The sequence below is a fragment of the Mandrillus leucophaeus genome, unplaced genomic scaffold (genome assembly GCF_000951045.1).
Source record: "Mandrillus leucophaeus isolate KB7577 unplaced genomic scaffold, Mleu.le_1.0 Scaffold1111, whole genome shotgun sequence".
Lineage (NCBI taxonomy): Eukaryota > Metazoa > Chordata > Mammalia > Primates > Cercopithecidae > Mandrillus > Mandrillus leucophaeus.
The window spans coordinates 740,683-759,403 of NW_012099333.1; the positions used below are offsets into that span (position 1 = coordinate 740,683).

Sequence of the window (18,721 nt, forward strand, 5' to 3'; positions counted from 1 at the left end):
GGGGAGAGTAATGAAAGGTGCTTTTTAAACTCTCCTAATCTAAACCGGCAGAGGGTGGTTAATACGATTTGAAGGGGGCTGGTCAATGAGCAATCAATAAAGTAATAATGAGAAGGATTCGGTACATTAACAGTCTAAAAATCCAACGAGACATTAAAAAATCATTCTTAACTCTCAGTTCCATTAAGATTAGAAATCTGGGAGGAGGAAGAGGGTGTACCCAGCTAATAAAAATCATCACTGCCACCATCATATTGCTTAACTCAGAAAAAGGCTCACCTAAACTTCAAGAAAAAATTTTTGGTGCAATCAGAGGCCACTGTGCAATCTATTTAACACCTTAGACAGCAGAAAATATGCTGGGATTTCTTGGAAAGGCTAGCGTGGCTGGAATCCAAGGTTCAAATGTTGTGACTGTGGGGCATTTTCATTGGTCTTAGGGATATCCTGTTTGGTTAGTTTCAGTTCAACCTCCATTCTCTTCCACTTTTTTTCCCGTTAGTTCTGGCCCCTTCCCCACATAAACACTTTGATTGGTGTGGATTTTCTTTCATGGGAAGTAAAGAAATTGCCAAATTTCTGTTACAATTGATTCTGTTGGGATTCTTCTGACCTAGAAGGTAAAATGCTCTGAGAGTCTGTCAGAGTTTCTGAATGGTATGAGTTTCCTCTCAAAAGGAAAAAGTTCACATTTCCAGGGTGGACTTGGATCCCAATAGCTATTTATCAACTAGAGACCCTGAGAAACACTGCAGCCACTCTTTCAAAGTCAGGCAGATTAGACATTCTTCTTCAACACTCCAAGTGCTGAAACTGAGAGAGACAATAAATGACTTTCTCATGGTCCTATACACCATGTAAGTGATGAGACCCAACTCAGTTTCCAGCCTCTTAGCCTTTTAGACTCTGTCCCTACAAGATGCCAATACTGGATGTTTGAGTTTTTTAATATCCCTGCTTTATTTGTGGAAATTATTTTTCTTTCCACAATTCCAGTCCGCACACTTACACACACGCTATAGCTGTGGAATAAAATTTTATGCTCAGGTACATGAGAAAGTGTTCAAATGTGAGGAAAGGGTGCTCTGCTGGAGAGAAAGAGTGCTAACTTTCAGGGGCCACTTTGAATCAATGCTAAGCCTCCTGGTTGTTTCCAGCATCATTTACATCTTTAGGTCAAGAGTGCCTTTCGGAGGGACTTACCCCATGAATCTATAAGATAGGGCCATTTCTTCCCTTCTCCTCACCAGCAGATCCAATCAAACACAAAAGTCTCAAAACTATAATTTCACACTTAAGTTTAAAGAGTAGAGAATAAAAGCTAGCCTATTAACATTTTAGCTCTTCTAAAGAGCTATAGTCCACTAATGAATAAAATTTTCTCTAATCATTTTTCTTTCCTCTCTCTTAACTAAAACTCCAACCATGTTAATGAAATATTCATCTGCTTTTAGCCATTTTTTACTTCTCCCCAACATAATGCAGCAAAAAATGGGGGGAAATGAGTTTTGTGGGTGTTACATCCAGAACTTGGCCTTGACACCCAACTGGGAACTGAAGAGGAAAAAAAATACTTTTAATATATGCACAGAAAATTGTAAACATGTAAAGAACTGAAAGCTTCATGCTGAGTTTCGCCATGCCCCATTTCCTTACTATTTCCTGCTGTCGCTTTAAACTTATCTCAGTCATCTCTGGGTTCCATGAGCAGGAACAGTGTGCTCATAATTACTAACAAATCAACCGGGCGCTGTTGAGCGCTGGGTTTATCGATAAACTGGAAGAAAGCAGAAGGGAAAAGACAAAGAAAATAAAATATGGGGTTAATCAGGTGAGCTAAGCAGGTGTGAAAGTGGAAGGGAAAGTAGTTGATGATGGAGATATGGACCTAAAGGAAAGCTGGGACAAGAAATGTGTCAGATCTAGTCTAGGGGACCAATACTAAGGAGAGAGGTTTAGAACATGAGGATAGGAGGCTAGGAACACAATTGTGATACTTAAATTAGAAAATGGAAATATAGTCCTAAGCACATCTTCTGACATTGTCCATGCTTTGACTGCAGGGAGCAAAAAAAAAAAAAAAAAAAAAAAAAAAAAAAAAAAAAAAAAAAAAAAAAAAAAAAAAAAAAAAAAAAACCCTTCCCAGAGAGGGCAGTGCACTAACAGAAGCTGATTGGATTGGGGATATGCAGGTGATAATGTATATGCAGAAAGGTATTCAACCCATGGCAGGGAGCAATATACATTCCCCAAAGGAAATAGCTCTTGTCAGGTGAATCAGGCAATTAACAATAGTGAAATTACAGGGTGGTTTATAACATTTCTTTAAAAGGCCCAGCTTTTCCAGAGGTTTAGCTTCTGGGATGGGGAGAAGCAGGTAAGAGTCCAATCCTCAGTGGGTATTTGGTTATCCACTGTAGGAAGCAGGAACTGAATTTAGTACTTTCAGCTTAGTGGAGTTGGTTGTTGTTATTTAAAAAAATATTCTAAATAGTATTTAGAGATAAATATGTTGCTGAGTATCGAGGTGAGATTTTTATATAATTTATTTCTATAATTCACACCATGTTAAAATTACAAAGGGTCATCTATATTTTGGAAAATGAACTTTACCAAGTTTTCATAATGCTAATTTCCATGATTGTCAATTATTTGTTTATAATGCCTTCACTGTGAGTCTGAATTATGGAAATCAGCACTGTTGTGAAGAATAAGACAGATGCCCCCACCAATCACCTATTAAGTGACTTTAGGTTCACATTTTACTCAAATTTGATTACCATTCACACTTCAACTTTTCATTGATTCATTCTTAAATGGGAAGCAGATTCACTGATGAGAAAATGAGGGAAATCAAAAAGAAGAAACACCTCTCTATATCCCCTGTCCCCACCCCATGACAGTGCAGAATATTTACTCTGTTGCCAACATCATTCATCCATCTGGGACAAGGTCTTGGGCTCTGTGGACAGATCTATAGATCCTAAAATGCCTACCAGGGAAGGCTTTAGTCTCCTCATCCACTCCTGTAATAAAGCTTTTTTCCACAAGGTGTTTATAAAGGATCTAATGAAATTCATAGTAAATAAAAGATTTGGGACCAACCTGGCTTTTAGGAGTCTCTAAACAACTATGGAGGTTTGTATACTGGAATCTGTGGTAGAGAGAATAAACTGTTAGAGAAATACTCAGTATTGGTTAGTCTGTTCCATAGAAGGGAGGTTATGCATCTTGTTTGATATACAGGGTTCTAGGCTCCAGATGATAGAAACAGCATATCTTTCCCCCACACAATTACAGAGTGAGATAGACTTTATTAAATAGGTAGTGTTGGAAACCTCTTTTTTTCCACACTAGATGCATGTTTCCATAGATTTTTTGGACTGGTGATCAACAAATACCATGAAGATTTGGAAGCGTCATATCCCAGTGGAAGAAGCAAAGTTACAGGGAAAGTCAGGAGGTATAGTCACCTGTTCAGGGGCCTGTAAAACCTACATAAAGAAAATGGGCTTAAGCAGTGAAGTCCAAGGGGCAATACTGCCAGGGAACTGGGAGGTTGACTGTTCCTCATTCCCAGCCTTCTGGTTCCACTGAGCCTAGCCTCTTTCTGACATGCAGATGACACTGAAACACAATTAAGCAGAAATACAGGCTGGAGAGGCTGAATGCGCCAGGGTAGCAGTGGCAACCAGCTGTCAACTCTTATTAACTTCTGCATAAAACATACCTTGAGTGCGGTTTGTTATCAATTACTTGCCGAAATGAAACAACTGGGGCAAGGCAAGACCGCCGCTCATATGAATTAGAGTGATTGGTTGATTGATCAGGGCACCTGTTGTAAATCATAACTGCTCCAAACAATCACCAGCCGGTGCTTTAATTTGTAAACAAAATTCATGTCACTGCAGAATTGCTTTCACTGAAGATGAGCATTTGGGTTCCTTTCTAAATGAATCTGTTGTTATTATGTAGGGAAGAATGGGGCCCACTTTAAAGAGATGAGCAGCTCTTTTGGGCCCAACTCCCCAGCTCAATGGTATTATTTGTCTGTTCTTGGGCATAGTATCTCATGGGGTCCACCCTCATTATCCTTTCTAGTGATGACCATAGATCTGGGTCCAATAGGAAAGGAGGAAGGGGTTTCCATTGGAATTACCATTTTATATCACTGCATGGTGATAATCACCATCAGACTTCAGCACCAAATGAGATAGGCATTATTATCTTCAGGAGACAGATAAGGAAACTGAGGAGGTTCAGAGAGAGTCAATCAGGTGTCTAAGGTCACAGAGTTAGCACACGATGGAATAGGATTTGCCTGGTTCACAGCACAGTCCAAACTCTGGATTGTTTGATTTCTTGATTTGTGTAGTGAGCAGGACTGTAGCAAATGACACTCATATGTCTACACACGACGTAAGTTTCCAGAGGAGGTATGGCTTTGCCGTCTCTTTTTGCCGTCTTACAGCCCTCTGAACACACTGCAGCCCCACTGGAACAAACACTTCCTCCCTCAGCTTTCCACTTGGTGTCTGTCCAGTGGCCTCACACAGAGACTTATTCTATCAGCCTGTCACTAGGATCGAGACTTTGTCACCTTTATGGCAATTTTTCTCTCTTTCTAGTTCCGGTTCCTCCCAAATCGGTGACTTCTCTAATGATGAATAAAGATGGCTTCCTGGGAGGCATGTCTGTCAACACCGGCGAGGTGTTTTGCTCCGTTCCAGGCCGTTTGTCTCTGCTCAGTTCAACTTCGAAGTACAAAGTAACTGTGGGAGAAGTTCAGAGACGGCTGTCGCCCCCCGAATGCCTCAATGCATCTCTCCTCGGCGGAGTCCTCAGAAGGTAACCCCACCACCAAAAAAAAAAAAAAAAAACCCAACAAAACAAAACAAAACAAAAACGAAAAACAAAAAAAACCACCAGTTTTTATTGGACAAGGAGGAGAAGGTTCCAGCAAAACCCAATCTGCCGGCTGACGCGGTTGCCTAGCAACCAGGTGCCCGGCCGCGCTTGCGAGGATCCGTGGCCGCCACGTGCTCGCCCACAAACTCTGGTGCCCTTGCACCCAGGCCTGCCCGCGCTGCCACGTTCTACCGCAGATTTTGCCGCCCTGGGAATGTTTCACTTTCCTGGCCCTGCGCCTGGCGCCTCTCTCCCTCTCACCCCTAGGACATCTCAGGGGGCATTCTCTAGCCTGAGTACAACGCGGAACTAACATCTCCCCTTGCCCCCCATAAAAAAAACCCGTAAGTTTCATGAAGCAACTCTCTTCATACCTCCAGGGTACTCTTTCTCTTTTGCGTGTTTTAAATGCAGTTGGCGCCCAGTGAAATTGGTCTTTCAACCTGCTGATGCACCGTAACCCAGTTTAATAAACTCTTTTTCTAAATTTCTGATATCCCTCCTTCAATAACACCACCACCAGTAATAGCAATAATACCACTTTAGAAGTATTTATAGGTATTCCTTGGAGCCATTCAGGTGCTTCACAGTATTCCATAGCCCAGAGACTGACTCCTCCTCATGGAAATGGGAGAGAATGTGGCTTTTATGTTAAGATGTAATGCCTCCCTTAAAGTCCCTGCCAATGCCTGAACACTTTGGCAGTGTCCCTGATATGAAAGTGACTTTGTCTGAGGCAAAACTTTCTAAGATAACCCGTTTTGGGGGTTGACAGTCCTTTTCTTTCCTAAAAGTGACTGTATGTACAGCAAAAGAGATTATAGTAACTGAGGATTTTTACTTGTACTTTTGTCCATACTTTAGCACATACAAGGAGAATCTTGGGGGAAATTAAGAGTGTGACCCAGGAACTTTCTCATTTTGAATCCTCTTGCTCTGACCTCCTTTGATTCAGTTTTCAAGTGAGTGCGTTGAGCCTCAGAGTGTGGAAGTTTTCAATCACCCCTGAACATTAAGCCTGTGTATATAAACTTGCTGAGATGAAGTAAAATAATCAATATAAAGTGCTTATCACATAACTACACTTCCAAAAATGTTAGCCTCACTGTTATTATGATCATCACCATTTCATATTTCAGTCTGCCCTCTCCTTTTAACATAACACCATATACAGCAACTCTTGACTCCTTCCTCACAAAGCCCACCTGTTGCAGTAAGCGTGCTCCCCTCTCTGAGCCACCTGGCTCTTTCCCTCTTTTCAGCAAGGTTATGCTTGCCCAGTTTCTGCTCACCTCACTGACTCCTTGACAAGGAAGCAACATGCACGTGCGTGCATGTGCAGCTTCTACTTTCTCTAGACCCATAACCTACACCTAATTATTCCCATCTGGTATCCTTTTTTTTTTTTTATTTTCTTACAAGATAAAAAAAGAAAACTCAGTTTAAAAAAAAACTCTCTGTATTGCAGAAATTAAGCAAACCTCAGCAAACTATCAGCAAATAACCAAAAGGAAGGGGGAAAAATGTGCTAACCTCAAGTTAAAACCTCTTCAAGCTCCACTGGGCTTTAGATTGCTAAGTCTAAACTTTGTTTCAGGAACACTCTAAGGTTAATCAGAATGTTAATTCTTGCAATTTCAGAGCCAAATCGAAAAATGGGGGGAGATCTTTGCGAGAAAGGCTAGAAAAAATCGGTTTGAATTTACCCGCGGGCAGGCGCAAAGCAGCAAATGTCACGTTACTCACCTCCCTGGTGGAAGGTAAGCAAGACGTGTGGCCATTTCACGAAGTGGCTGAGCTTAACTGTCGACTGGAGGCTGACATTTTACACATTTCATGATTAACTGGAAATCATTGTGATTGTCGTGCTCTTATGAGCTGGATGTCAAGCGTCTGCTTGAGAGAGGTTCAAAGGTCCTTTTAGTTAGAGGAAGCCAGCAGCTGTAGAGAGGACAAGGGAAGTGCTCTGAAAAGTGCTCAGCTCCAGCCTCCAAACCAAAGCAGGGGTCACTCCTGCTGCCATGTGCAGGACATCCTCTATGTGAACTCTTGCAAGAGTAACTCTTTAAGCAATAATTCATTCTATACCCCTTCACCTTGCCAGATTTGAATTTGTCAGTAGTAGAAAACACATTGCATTCATGACCCCTAATGGTTATTTAAAAACTTTTGTCACTCCTAGGGCCAAATCTGCAGATTACCTGGGACATATTGTTATTGAAATATTGATAGCTTAGTAAGGTCAATGATAGCTAGGGCTTCCCCTAGCTATCATTGGGGAGGAGGGGTGAGGAAATATGTAGGGGAGTCCAGTGTTATCTTCAATGTAGATTCATCAGTTGTGAATTAAAGGGTGATAATTGCAATAAGCACCTTATAATTTGCTCATCAGTTTGGGTTTCAGGATGATATTGATGGTATGTAATAAACAAAATCATCTACACAGTCTAGAACAAGAGGATCTGCAGTTAAATTTGTGGAAAGTAATATGAAATATAGTCAGATGGTCCTAATGGAGGAAGATGCAGAATTTTCTCTAGCATCTAGCTTGTAGGTCTTGTGTTTTAATTCCATTTGTATGGGTGCAATATTATGACGCTTCTGTAGAGAGTTGGTATTTACAAGATGGAATATTAAAATATTTAAGTAGCAACCATTAATAATTAAAGTTATAGGCCTTATACTTGGCCATTTTTAAGGCAAAGTTGCTTGGCCTGAACACCCTCCAGAGGGAGGAGTCACTGAATTTCCAGACCACACTTACTAGTGATTGACTCTCAGCCTGGAAGTTTCATATTTTACCCTTCAGGGAATTGCTAATATCATAGTCCTCATTTTGAAAAGCAATCAAGGTAACCTTAGCTCAAGATAGGGATTTTAGTGGAGAAGGGAGGAAACTGGAAACCCCACTAAAATTCCAATATTTGTTTGCCAGTTTTTAGTTTTGTGACTCCTTGTAAGCACCATGCTGGAAGTCTTTTGTTATTATGATAATAATGATTAAAAGTAAGTCATCCTCTTTAAAAATAATGTAGCTATGGGGTCTATGGTGTATTTCAACATATCTGTTTTTCATGTTTGGGATCTTTCCTTGAACCCCAACAGGCTGTGTTTTAAAGGGTAATAATGCTTTACTTGAAAGGGGCTTTCGCATAAGCTGAGTAATACCTTAGATACCCCAGTTTTCTGTAGCTGCTGTGTCATCTTTGTGCAGTGAAAAGTCCTGAAGTAGGAGGATGATGACAGGAACCTCCGAAGTGGGGAAACCTGAAACTTGACTAGCAGGAAAAGTGACAAGGAGAATTATTATTTCATTGCAGATAGAAATATTCTTTCCATATACATTTTACATATAGTCTTTAATATATGTGGACATCTATACACATAGGCTTGTTTTTATATATTTGTTGTAATACAATTGTAGCAAGATAATGGTGACTTTTAAGTTTTATTTAAAGCAAGTGTAACAGATACTTTAAAAAGAAAGAGGGATCTGGCTTAAATGTCCAGCCAAATGTCCAGATTCAGTTGTAAGGTGGTTCTTGAATTTATCGGCACGTTTCCCTTAAGACAAAAAGAGTGGGATGTAGGAGACCCCTTAGCTATTCAGGGGATGTCTACCTAGGACTTGGCTCAGGGAGAGGCAGGAAAAAGGGGCAGGAGCAAAGTTGGTCCCACCAATTTTAATTACAGCTTCAGAATCATTTTTTTCCTTTAGGCATCTCTCACCTTTGCTTTTGGCTCCAACAGCTGGCCTTCTCTGGAAATACTAACAAAGTTGACAAGGGAATGTCTCCTGCCCTGGGATATTTAGGGCCTGGGCACTGAATGTTACCTTCACTGCTGTCTTTTTCAGGAGAAGCTGTTCACTTAGCTCGGGATTTTGGGTACATTTGCGAAACAGAGTTTCCCGCCAAAGCCGTCTCTGAGTATTTGAACCGGCAGCACACAGACCCGAGTGACCTGCACTCCCGAAAGAATATGCTGTTGGCCACCAAGTGAGTGATTAGACTCTGGGCCCTCATCTCACTCCCAGCTGGCTGGGCCACCCGACTTTGGAGTAGGTGGTGGGGAGGGGCAGAGAAAGAATCCAGAGGGTTGTCTAGAAGTAGCATTTGCAGCCTGTGGCAAGCAAGGTGGGCAGAGTTGATGGGCTACAGGTTTGTCTCAGGTCTCTTCTCTCTGGGGAAAATGGCTTTGTTAATCTGAATCCAGGCTTCTTACAATTCTCTTTTATCTCTCTGGGAATGTCAGGCAGATCTTTTCTGAGTAGTTCTTGCTCCAGCTCTTCCCTGGATCCGAAGGTGCATATTTCTGCCTGGGTTTCACATCTATCTCCCTGTCGTAGCCACATAGCCATGTGTGCTCGCTCAGGGTGTCTATAAAACCCACGTGTACCCATCTCTACACAGAGCTCTAATTACTCCGTTTCCAACGTTGCTGTTTGTCATCTTCCACAGACTTGTAAAATTTACTACAACTCCAGAGGGGAAAATAGTAAATCTCTGGCTAAATTTAGGTCTAGAGCTCATTTGAACTTTTACAGTGGGTTTTCTATTTATTTGATTTACTCCTGTCTTTGGCTTCGGTGTCATATTGTTGGTGTTTTATGGCCGGCTCAGGCCTGCAGTGGGCGGCACTGCGTGCGCCTGCACGTTTCTCTTGCAGCCGCGGCCCAAACAGCGGCGCTCATTTATTTAGTGCTCGAGGACGCGGTTTGTCCCGTTGACAGCGTAATTTAAAGAAATATATGGAAGGCTGAAAAATCATTTGCTCAAATTTGTCCAGATGTTTTTGAGACGTGATTGGAATTTGATTGCCCCTTTCCGCAGGGTCAAAAAATATTAATGTCCCAGAACTTTAATTGCTTACAGACTCTGGTTTGGGCTTTGAAGATTTAAAATGTTTGACTGTAAGCATTTGTTCTCCCCAGTTCAGAATATCTTTTTTGGCACTTTGGTAATGAGTACAAACTTAAGGAAAGACTTTACCCATCTCTCCCAATGATCAAAACCTGGCATCCACCCTCTTTTTAAAAGGTTTTCATCTGCTGTATCAACCAGCAATATAATAGATATTTGTCAGTAGATTGCCCTCCTACCCCTTGTGCTGGTGTCTGGTGTGTGTGTTGGGGGTGGGGGGTGGGGTGGGGGAATCAGTTGTGCTTTATAAAAGAGGAAGGGTATTTTAGGGAAAAAAATAAAACCAAACTGTATAAATCAGATAGGACCCACACATGACTCTCATTTCCCTAAGGTATGCATCTAACTGCCCCCTGTCCAAGCACTGTGGCTTCTCTTAGGCCAGCACTTCTGACCCTGGGGTATCGGAATTAGCTGGCGAGCTTTTTCAAGATATTTCTGTGTGGGGCTATCCTCAAATCTTCTAAATTGGAATTACTGGAGGTGGGAGCCTGGGAGTGTGTGTTTGAACCCCACAGGTGTTTCTAAGGTGTACCTCTTAAGAGCTTAAAAACTGCCCCACTTTGGTTAGAACACTTATCTATTTCTTCCTGGTTGTGAGGATGTATGTGTGTATTTCAAAGGGAGAATGGAGGGTGCCTGTTAGTGTTCTCTATCCACCTGCCTTAAAACCAGCAACTGTTTAGCTGCTGTGACTGGGTGGTATTCCTCATCAGATTTAGCCACTATCCCAAAGTGGCAGCACCCTAGGAAAGGATGCCTCAGGGTTCTTTGAGTCCAATCACCTGCCCTGTTTACCTGTTGGCTAGGCCAGGTGTGGCCAGGTATCTGTCAGGCCAACCCATTGGAGGTCTAGGACTGGAGTGCTGTGGGTTTGTTTTTTTCTAAACCCCACAGACCCATAGGCTGGGTAGAGGCAGGTGGACATGAGAAATCTGCCCATCTGTGAAAAGCTGTGGCCTTTGGGATGCTGTGTGTCTGCCTGCCAGCCATTTGACCTGCAGGGCTAAAACCATCCCATCCAGCTCCTATATTAAAATTTCTCAGATAAGCTCAATCCATTGATAGGAACGCAGACTTTCTAAGGCTGGGAGATTCCTCTAAATTGTAGGTGGCTTGAGGAAATAAAAACCTTCAACAAATAAAAATCTATTGTCCCTAGTGTCTTAACAGCCTACCTTTAAGTTTTATTTAAACTATATGGGAATCCTTTTATATTGACAAGTCCGGTTATACAAAGATTTTCAGTAGCCTACACTTAGAAGAAAGAAAAGGGGGAAGGCAGAAACTACCTCCCTCCCCCAATACTGCAGGTAAACAGGTTTTTGCTTTGAATGGAATCAGCATTCTCTAGAATAAACAGTTTCTTGCCCTGGGCCATGGAAGGCTCCAGCAATCTGCTTCAGTGCCAGGGACAGGCTTGTGGCCGAGGGGCCTAAATCTTTCAGGGCTTTTTGCGCCTGATCACCAAGAGGTTGGAGAGGTGGGAGGGACGCGGGGGAAATAGCTCAAAAGAAATGCCAGGTAAGAGCTCAACATTATGAAGTATTCAAAATCAACCGCTAAAGCCTAGCGAATGTCCCAAAGCAGAGTCCACGCGGTCCTGGAATGGAAGGGAAAAAGGCTGAAGTCGGGGGAAGGCAAGGCTTTGGGGTGGAAGGGGTGTATTACCTCCCCACCCCCGCTTTCCTTTCAGTCCCAGCTGCTCGAGAAGAGAGAGCGCTGGGAAAGGAAACAGAGCGGAATCGCCCACATTAGCCTCGCTCTTCGGTGACCCGGCGCCTCTGGGCTTGTATGAGCGTCTCCTTTCTAATGCCAATGACAACGACACTGAGGGTGATTTTCTGTGCCTCGCCCACCCCTTTGCAGGCAACTTTGTAAAGAATTTACGGATCTGCTGGCGCAGGACCGGACACCGATCGGGAACAGCCGACCTAGCCCCATCCTGGAGCCGGGGATCCAGAGCTGCCTCACGCACTTCAGCCTCATCACGCACGGCTTCGGCGCCCCGGCCATTTGCGCCGCGCTCACGGCCCTGCAGAACTATCTCACCGAGGCGCTCAAAGGCATGGACAAGATGTTCTTGAACAACACCACCAGTAACAGGCACACGTCTGGGGAAGGCCCAGGTAGTAAAACTGGCGACAAGGAGGAGAAACACAGGAAATGAAAAATTTTTAAAAAAAGAAGGAAAAATGTTTTAAATACAAAAGGAAAAACAGACAAAAATTTAATTTTAGCTTTAAAATGTTGGATTGGCTTTGGAAGAATTATATTAGGTAGAATACACATACAATCAAAATTTTAAAAAAGCTAAATAACTTTAAAAAAAAAAACTGAGGCGTACAACGGAGCAACAATATCGGTTCTCAGTGTCTATTTCAAGATACACTTGGAGACAACCGTCCGGATTTTCCACTTCGGTTCTTTCGAGCTTAGTAATACTGATAATAAAAGAAAACTATGATTTCCCCTTCCCTTTGGAAAATAAACATAAGACTAAACATGAGAAAACGCTAACTTATTGGAAGAAAATCGGAGAAACGTTGGTGTCAATGCTTTGAGAGCTGGTTGACTGAGACGCACGAACTTTTTAATTTTAAATATATTTTTAGGAAACTCTCTCGCAGTGCCCGCCCTCCATCTCACTTCACCCCTCTTCCAGCCACCCTTATCCTCCCTTCCTCACGTTGTTACGGGAATCTTCTGGGATGAAAATGAGTGTGGTTGGCCCTTTTGCGTTGTTTCAGTCCTCTCGGTACACCCCCCCTCCCCCGCCCTGCGATCTTAACTCACCGGGCCCGGCTCCCCTGCCGCTTGCATAATTAGGGAGGGCGAGGGCGGGGCGGGAGGCCTGCGGAGACCAGGCGGAGGCTGCAGTTTTTGGTGCAAGCCGGCCGAGCAGGTTCTGGCGGCTGAGGAAAATCCGGACCAATAAGTTGATTCAGACTCATCATCAGTTCCTTTCAGAAATGTTACTAGCTCCCAGCTTTGACAGCATCTGCATAGAGAGAATCTCACATTTGTTATATTTGTGTCATCTACTAATTTTATGAACTATAGTAAAACACACACACACACAATATGAATACGTTGATTAGTATGTAATTCCTTCGGAGGGGTATGTACCATTTCATTCTCTTCTGTTTTCCAAAGCTTTGCCCGCATGGTTTATGAGCTTCTTCAAAGAGGACTTGGGCTTCCTACACAATCTATAAGGTACAGAGAAAAAAAAAATCCGATCCCTTTTTAATCAAAGCCTGTGTGTCAGAATTCTGCAGGTGCACTTCTTTAAAGAAGCTCAAAGGGAATAATTTAGAAAGTGCTTCCAATATGATGGAAGCAGCTTTGAATCTACATGCTAACATTCCTCAACACTCCAGTTCCGATGGGGGTGGCGGGGGAGGGCGTCTGCAAAATGAATTTTAAGGGAAAAGAGTAAAGATTCTTAGAGCCCTATATTCTAATAGTATTGCCCTGCATTTAAAATTGATTTGATTTCCCTGGGTTCTTTGGTGATTGCTGTTTAAGCGAGGAAAGCAGCAGCTTTGCGAGTGGACGTGGGGAGGAGGGCGGCACAAGCGCCCACATTTCTGTAACAATTGCTTTCTTACAAGATGCTTTATGAATGAGGCATTTTTCCCTCCCAGACGTGCACTTGTTTTGGCATATAATGGCAAAATAATGCAAAGTGAAGGGAGATGTATTTCAGCTTTGATTTTTACCGTCTGGATATACTGGGACTATTCCCAGTGGATAAAGTTTCATGCATTTAATATTTCTCACTTCTGGCAGCCCAGCTCCTTTCTTGGGCTCCATCTTAGCATTATCATGAAATAAGATCTGGAATCCATTGTCTGCACCTCCCCAAAAGCAGTGAGAAATTATCCCGGAATAGGGGTGAATGAGAGACGTCTCTAAATACAGTGTAGATACACTCACCTATTTAACAAAGTAGACAGGATCTTTGCAATACTCCTTGAAGATAACGATATAGATGTTGTTCTGCAGGATTTATAGTTAGGACCCACTCAATTCTCCAGGACTCTCAGTTTTGCTCCCCTCCCGGTTTGCCTTGGTGGGGGTGGGGATTGGGTGGGTGGGGATTGGGTTGGGGTTTTAGGAACCTGCTGAGAGCTTTGCCCATTTTTATTAAAAGAGGAACGGGAAGTTAGGAAACTGGTCTCAGGTCACCAAAAGGGCCCAAGCAACTGTTTGGGCCACACTGCAGCCCCTCTCCAACCCCTAGCTTCGCTTGGCACCTCTGATCTTCAGGGCCCAGCCCTAGAACTGTTGAGAGGAATACAATGGCCAAGAACCAGACGTTATGGAGAGTGTAGTCACTCTCTTTTCCCAGTCCAGAGGCCTGCGCCTTCGTCCTAGAGCCTGGCCGATCGCATTAGATGTGTTCTGATTGCACAAGGCCAGGAGAGACCACACTGAAAACGATCGTCTCCTTTCCTTGCAGGGCAACGCGCCCCACGCGTGTGACGTGCGAGAGACGCGATGGACGCGCCTTGCTCTTACTGTGCAGGTCCTGAGAGCCTGTGGGCCACAGGCGCCCAGTCGTGTTGAGGACATAGAATCAGCCGCTGGAGGGGCTGCCGACTGCGCGGGCCCTTCCCGCTCTCGGTCTCACCCTAAGGGCTAAGGCGACCGAGAAAGCCCCATTCACCAGTAGGTAATGGGGTGGCGCCCGGTGGGCTGCAGGTGGGGAGGGCTCCCAGCGCTGCCAGCGGCCTCCCCGGGCGCCTGCTCCTGGAGGGAGAGTGGCCTAGAAATATCCAAGGAATCCGAAGCTTCCCCTCCTCCACCTCAGCCAGTACGGAAACACCCCACCGTCACAATCCTAAAGCGGGGAGATGGGATGGGAATTGTTTTACTTGGCAAGGCAGGCTACCTTCATTGCCAGGCGCCCTCATTTGTATGTTCCTCCTTGCTCCAGCGAGATAGAACCTTTTGCGCCCCCGACCCCGTTTTGTGGAGTGAGCCCACTACCCCTTCTCCCTCCCTCACTTCTCCTTTCATGTAGGACCCCCGTCCCCTCGCTTTCCTTAGCCAGGCCCGCTACGTTTATCTGATAATTGAGTTATTAAAAGATTTGGTTTCCTTGGGCCTATAAATCAATAAACAGTAGGATTAACGCAAGAGTTTGCCTTTTAAGTCAAGGGAAACGTTTAAGGCAAGCCCCTTTGAACTTTGTTTTCAAACCAAACAGGTGAGTTGCAGCTCTCCCTCTGACCCCTTCACTCTTCAAACATTTGGTCCCTGTCGAGTGCCCACTCCTAAACGCTTGGTCCCAAAACAAAATAGCGAAAGACAGGAGGAGTCAGGATGTGGCAGTGCTGCCTTCACACTTTCCACTTCGCAAGTTCTTTTTAAGGTTCCAAATATCTCCAGACCATTCTCTGCCCAACCCTGCCGCCTCCTGCACGTATTGTGGGTCTCTGGGGAGCAAGAAATGTCCTGTTTGGGTGAGGATTCCGTCATCTAAAAAGATCTTTAACTTCTCCCCCAGAGTGAGAAGGTAACTTTCTCCCCTCTTTCTCCACCACCTTCACTCCTACACCCCCAATTACCTTGCATTTTCTTTCCTTCTTTCTGGCCTCCACACCCATAGCTTCCTCCACCCCCACTTAAAGAACCGAAAAGGCTTTCAAAGACCTGGCTGCTTTGTTTTCTTTGGCCAAGGAAGCCACTTTCTCTCAAGCAATTATTTCATATCCTATGAAAACTTTGGTCGAATGGAAAACTCGAAACCCCGACCTTATCTACACACTGTTCCTCTGCTACAATGCGTTACTAGTTAAGAGTGTTTATAAAGAATTTGTCATCACATCTGATATCCTGTACTTGTAATACATTATGTGGAAAGGAAATAACCTTAAACCATCTGATGTTGCCTCAAGAGCCCAAACAGCGTTTCCCCACCTTTGACAATGTATGTGAAATTACTGGCTTAAAAAAAAAAGTATCGATTTTTTTTTTTTTTTTACGGAATGAACACTATCCTTCTTTAAATGCCAAAATCGACTCCTCTTTTGAGTTGGTCTCTAATTCTCTAACATTGTTTTTGCCACACAATCAAGAAATATCAATCTATTGACTCTTCACGGGAAGAGCTCTAGAGGGTATTCATGTTAAGTTTGTATATATTTATTTATGCTTAATTTAATGGGAATGTGTAAATATGGCGAGCAAGTAGTTTGGGATTATTTATCTGTGAATCTATACCTCTGTGAATGGGTGGTTAAAAAACCGCTTGACCCTAGGTAGAATCCTATCTGAATTTTTCTGTTCTTTATAAACAAGCTGTTATGGTAATGGGTGGAAATTGGTTTATTGTCCAGTGTTAATCTGATTTACATAAATAAAAAGATTGTTGTGTTTTTGTTGTGTTTTCATCTTCAGTTTCTTAAATGTGGACAATGTTTTTAATTCCACAGACAGAGGAAAAGTATAACAAGAAGCTTTTTTCTTTTTGTCTCCTCTCATTGAAGCACCCACAGCGTTTTCATTACAACAGAAATACAATAAATTTTGCTTCTCAGAAAAATGAACACCCTTTTTTCACTAGGAACTGTTTTTTATTTTTTAAATTCCAAATTTACATTCTTCTCTCCTATTTCTAACCAGATTTGCAATAAAAGCTAATGTTAACTGAATCTTTTGGTTTATTTTGCCCTTTACAAATCGAGGAGTCAAATTTACTTCCCAGGTAACTAGAGGACTCTGGGTCGCTGTCAAAGATGATGCTCCCTTTCCACTGTTCATGGGTTGGCATTCTGGCATCGTGTTCTAAGGAGATGGTGCACGGTGCAGGAGAAGTCTTCACGGCTGGGTGTGGGCTCCTGCACCCCTCAACTTAGGATATGAAGGAGTTAACCCCCATTTCAAGACTGAACCCGACCCTGACCTCATTAGCAGTGCAAGACCCTCCGTAAACAAAGGAGGAAAAAGCTCCCTTAACTGAGAAAAGTAAAAAAAGTGCACATATCTTAGGAAGTTGGGGGGCTCCTACCTTAGACTCAGAGGCTCCCTAGAGAAGCCAGAGCTTTTCACACCTGAGTTAATAGGCTTCAGCCCGGCCCTAATGGGCTGCAGTGATCAAACATCATCTCAATCTGTATTTTATTCCAAGGCTTAGGTGTCTTCCTTGAGGCCAGGAAAGCAAAATCATTCACGATGTTATACAGTTTGGATGAGTCACTGTTCCTTTTTGCGCCTCAAGATCTTTATCTGTAAAAACAAACATGGACCTCCTAACATCCTTTACTTCATCAATATTGCCTATAGTTTAATTATAAAAAGCAGAAACAGCAACCTGTATATGAGTTCAAGGAGAATTGGAAACGTTATATCGTGATGATCCCAGATTTATATATGAGTGCTTAGCATACAGTTTGTTTTCAGTTAATATTCCTCCCATACCAATTTTCTGTTTTTAAACGTGAATCTTTTTCAGTTGGACTTCCCTATAGGGAAAGGCAGAAAGAACAATGGAATCTGCTTTATGTGACATTACCCCCTTTGTGTCCTATTAATTAAAAGCGGGGAGATCATGGCTAGAACTATAAATAGTGGAATGAAAGAAAAGAAAAAAAAGGGGGGGAATAAAAGGAAACAAGGAAGCAGAGAAAACCAAGGGATGTGTGCTTATGGGGACATACATTTATCTAGAAAAAAATAGATATATCTTAGTCTCTGGTTGAATTGTTACATTGAGTGTCCTTTTCATTTGCTTTACAGAGGATGGGGGTTGATTACCACTGGGATTATATAAAGCAGGTGGTGTGTAATTTCCATATCCTATGGCAATTTTTCCTGCCCAAGGTTAGCTCGAGCCCTTGATAAACCGACCTGCAATCTATTATCCCGCAGGTAAGCTCCAGGCTACTCCTACCCACCACCACCACTTGGTAAAGAGAGGGTCTGAAACAATCACCTTTAGCAAGTAAAACCCAAGATTTTGAGGAGCCTGAAAATAACTGGAGTAAAGACCAGGCAAGATGAACCAAATAAGGAAAGAAAAGGGGTTAGAAGCTGGACAGCCCTGGGCTGCGTGTCACAGCCCCCTAGCTCCTTTGTTATGGTGTTAGGAGGCTGTAGAGGGAGTAAGGAAAGAGCAGTAGCTAGAACCTCTAGGTCGTTGACCGGCCCAGCGCGGGGACCCTGGGTGACTCTGGAAGAGGGCTGCTGCGGTCCCTGACTGCCAAGAGTCCGCAAGATCCGGTAGGCGGCTTACGGTGACCCAGAACGGGTGCGTACCCGCCGGCCAGTGTTAGCGGGTCAAGGGCTTGATTAAAAACAGTGCTGAAAGGAAGACCCGATTATTTTTTTATGAAGACACATTCCTTTTCTTCATTTGCAAATAACAGTTCCGTAGGGTCCCTCCCCAGGGACCCCGGGCGCTGAAGTTAGGGGCCAACTGAGAGTTGTTGGCCCGGTGGGAAGTGTCCCTTTCTTGAGGGCGCTCACGGCTTCCCGAGGCAAGCTGCTTTCCACGCTTGGACTTCGAGGGCGGTTGTCTGTCATGTTGAAGCCTCAGAAATTAAACGTGCAGCTCGCAAGTCCATTAATTTTAGCTTCCCATTAATCTATTTATAAGTGAGCCAGCGCTTGCTCTATAAATACAGTCCTATAAAATTGAACTCCTTCCCATAAATCTTCCAAGTTGTTTATTTACATGTATTCCCTGGCTCTCTAACGATCCTCGTGTAAACTTGGGGAAGACTCGGGCAGACCCTACCCACGACGGGGGAGTGCGCTCTCCTCCCGTTCCTCCCCGTCGGGGATCGCGGCCTCCCAGGGGAGGGAGCAACTGCGCGCGGTCGGAGGGAGTGGCTAGAAAAGAGAGGGCGAAAACTCATTTTTCCTTCTTGACTTTGTTT

The 18,721-nt window shown here is 43.5% G+C and overlaps 1 protein-coding gene across 3 annotated transcripts in view; it reads left to right on the plus strand.

Moving 5' to 3' along the window:
* Nucleotides 1-16,221, plus strand: part of TFAP2B (transcription factor AP-2 beta (activating enhancer binding protein 2 beta)) — a 28,972-nt gene extending 12,751 nt beyond the window's left edge. For 2 of the 3 annotated variants that reach the window (XM_011993727.1, XM_011993723.1), the window contains 4 exons: nt 4,629-4,848; nt 6,550-6,668; nt 8,765-8,906; nt 11,700-12,339. In XM_011993727.1, the coding sequence (XP_011849117.1) occupies nt 4,629-4,848; nt 6,550-6,668; nt 8,765-8,906; nt 11,700-12,000 (782 nt within the window). In that variant the 3' untranslated portion in view covers nt 12,001-12,339. Of the gene's footprint in view, nt 1-4,628; nt 4,849-6,549; nt 6,669-8,764; nt 8,907-11,699 lie in introns of all 3 variants that reach the window. The other variant, XM_011993733.1, reaches the window with a different exon arrangement.
* The last annotated feature ends 2,500 nt before the right edge of the window (nt 16,222-18,721 follow it).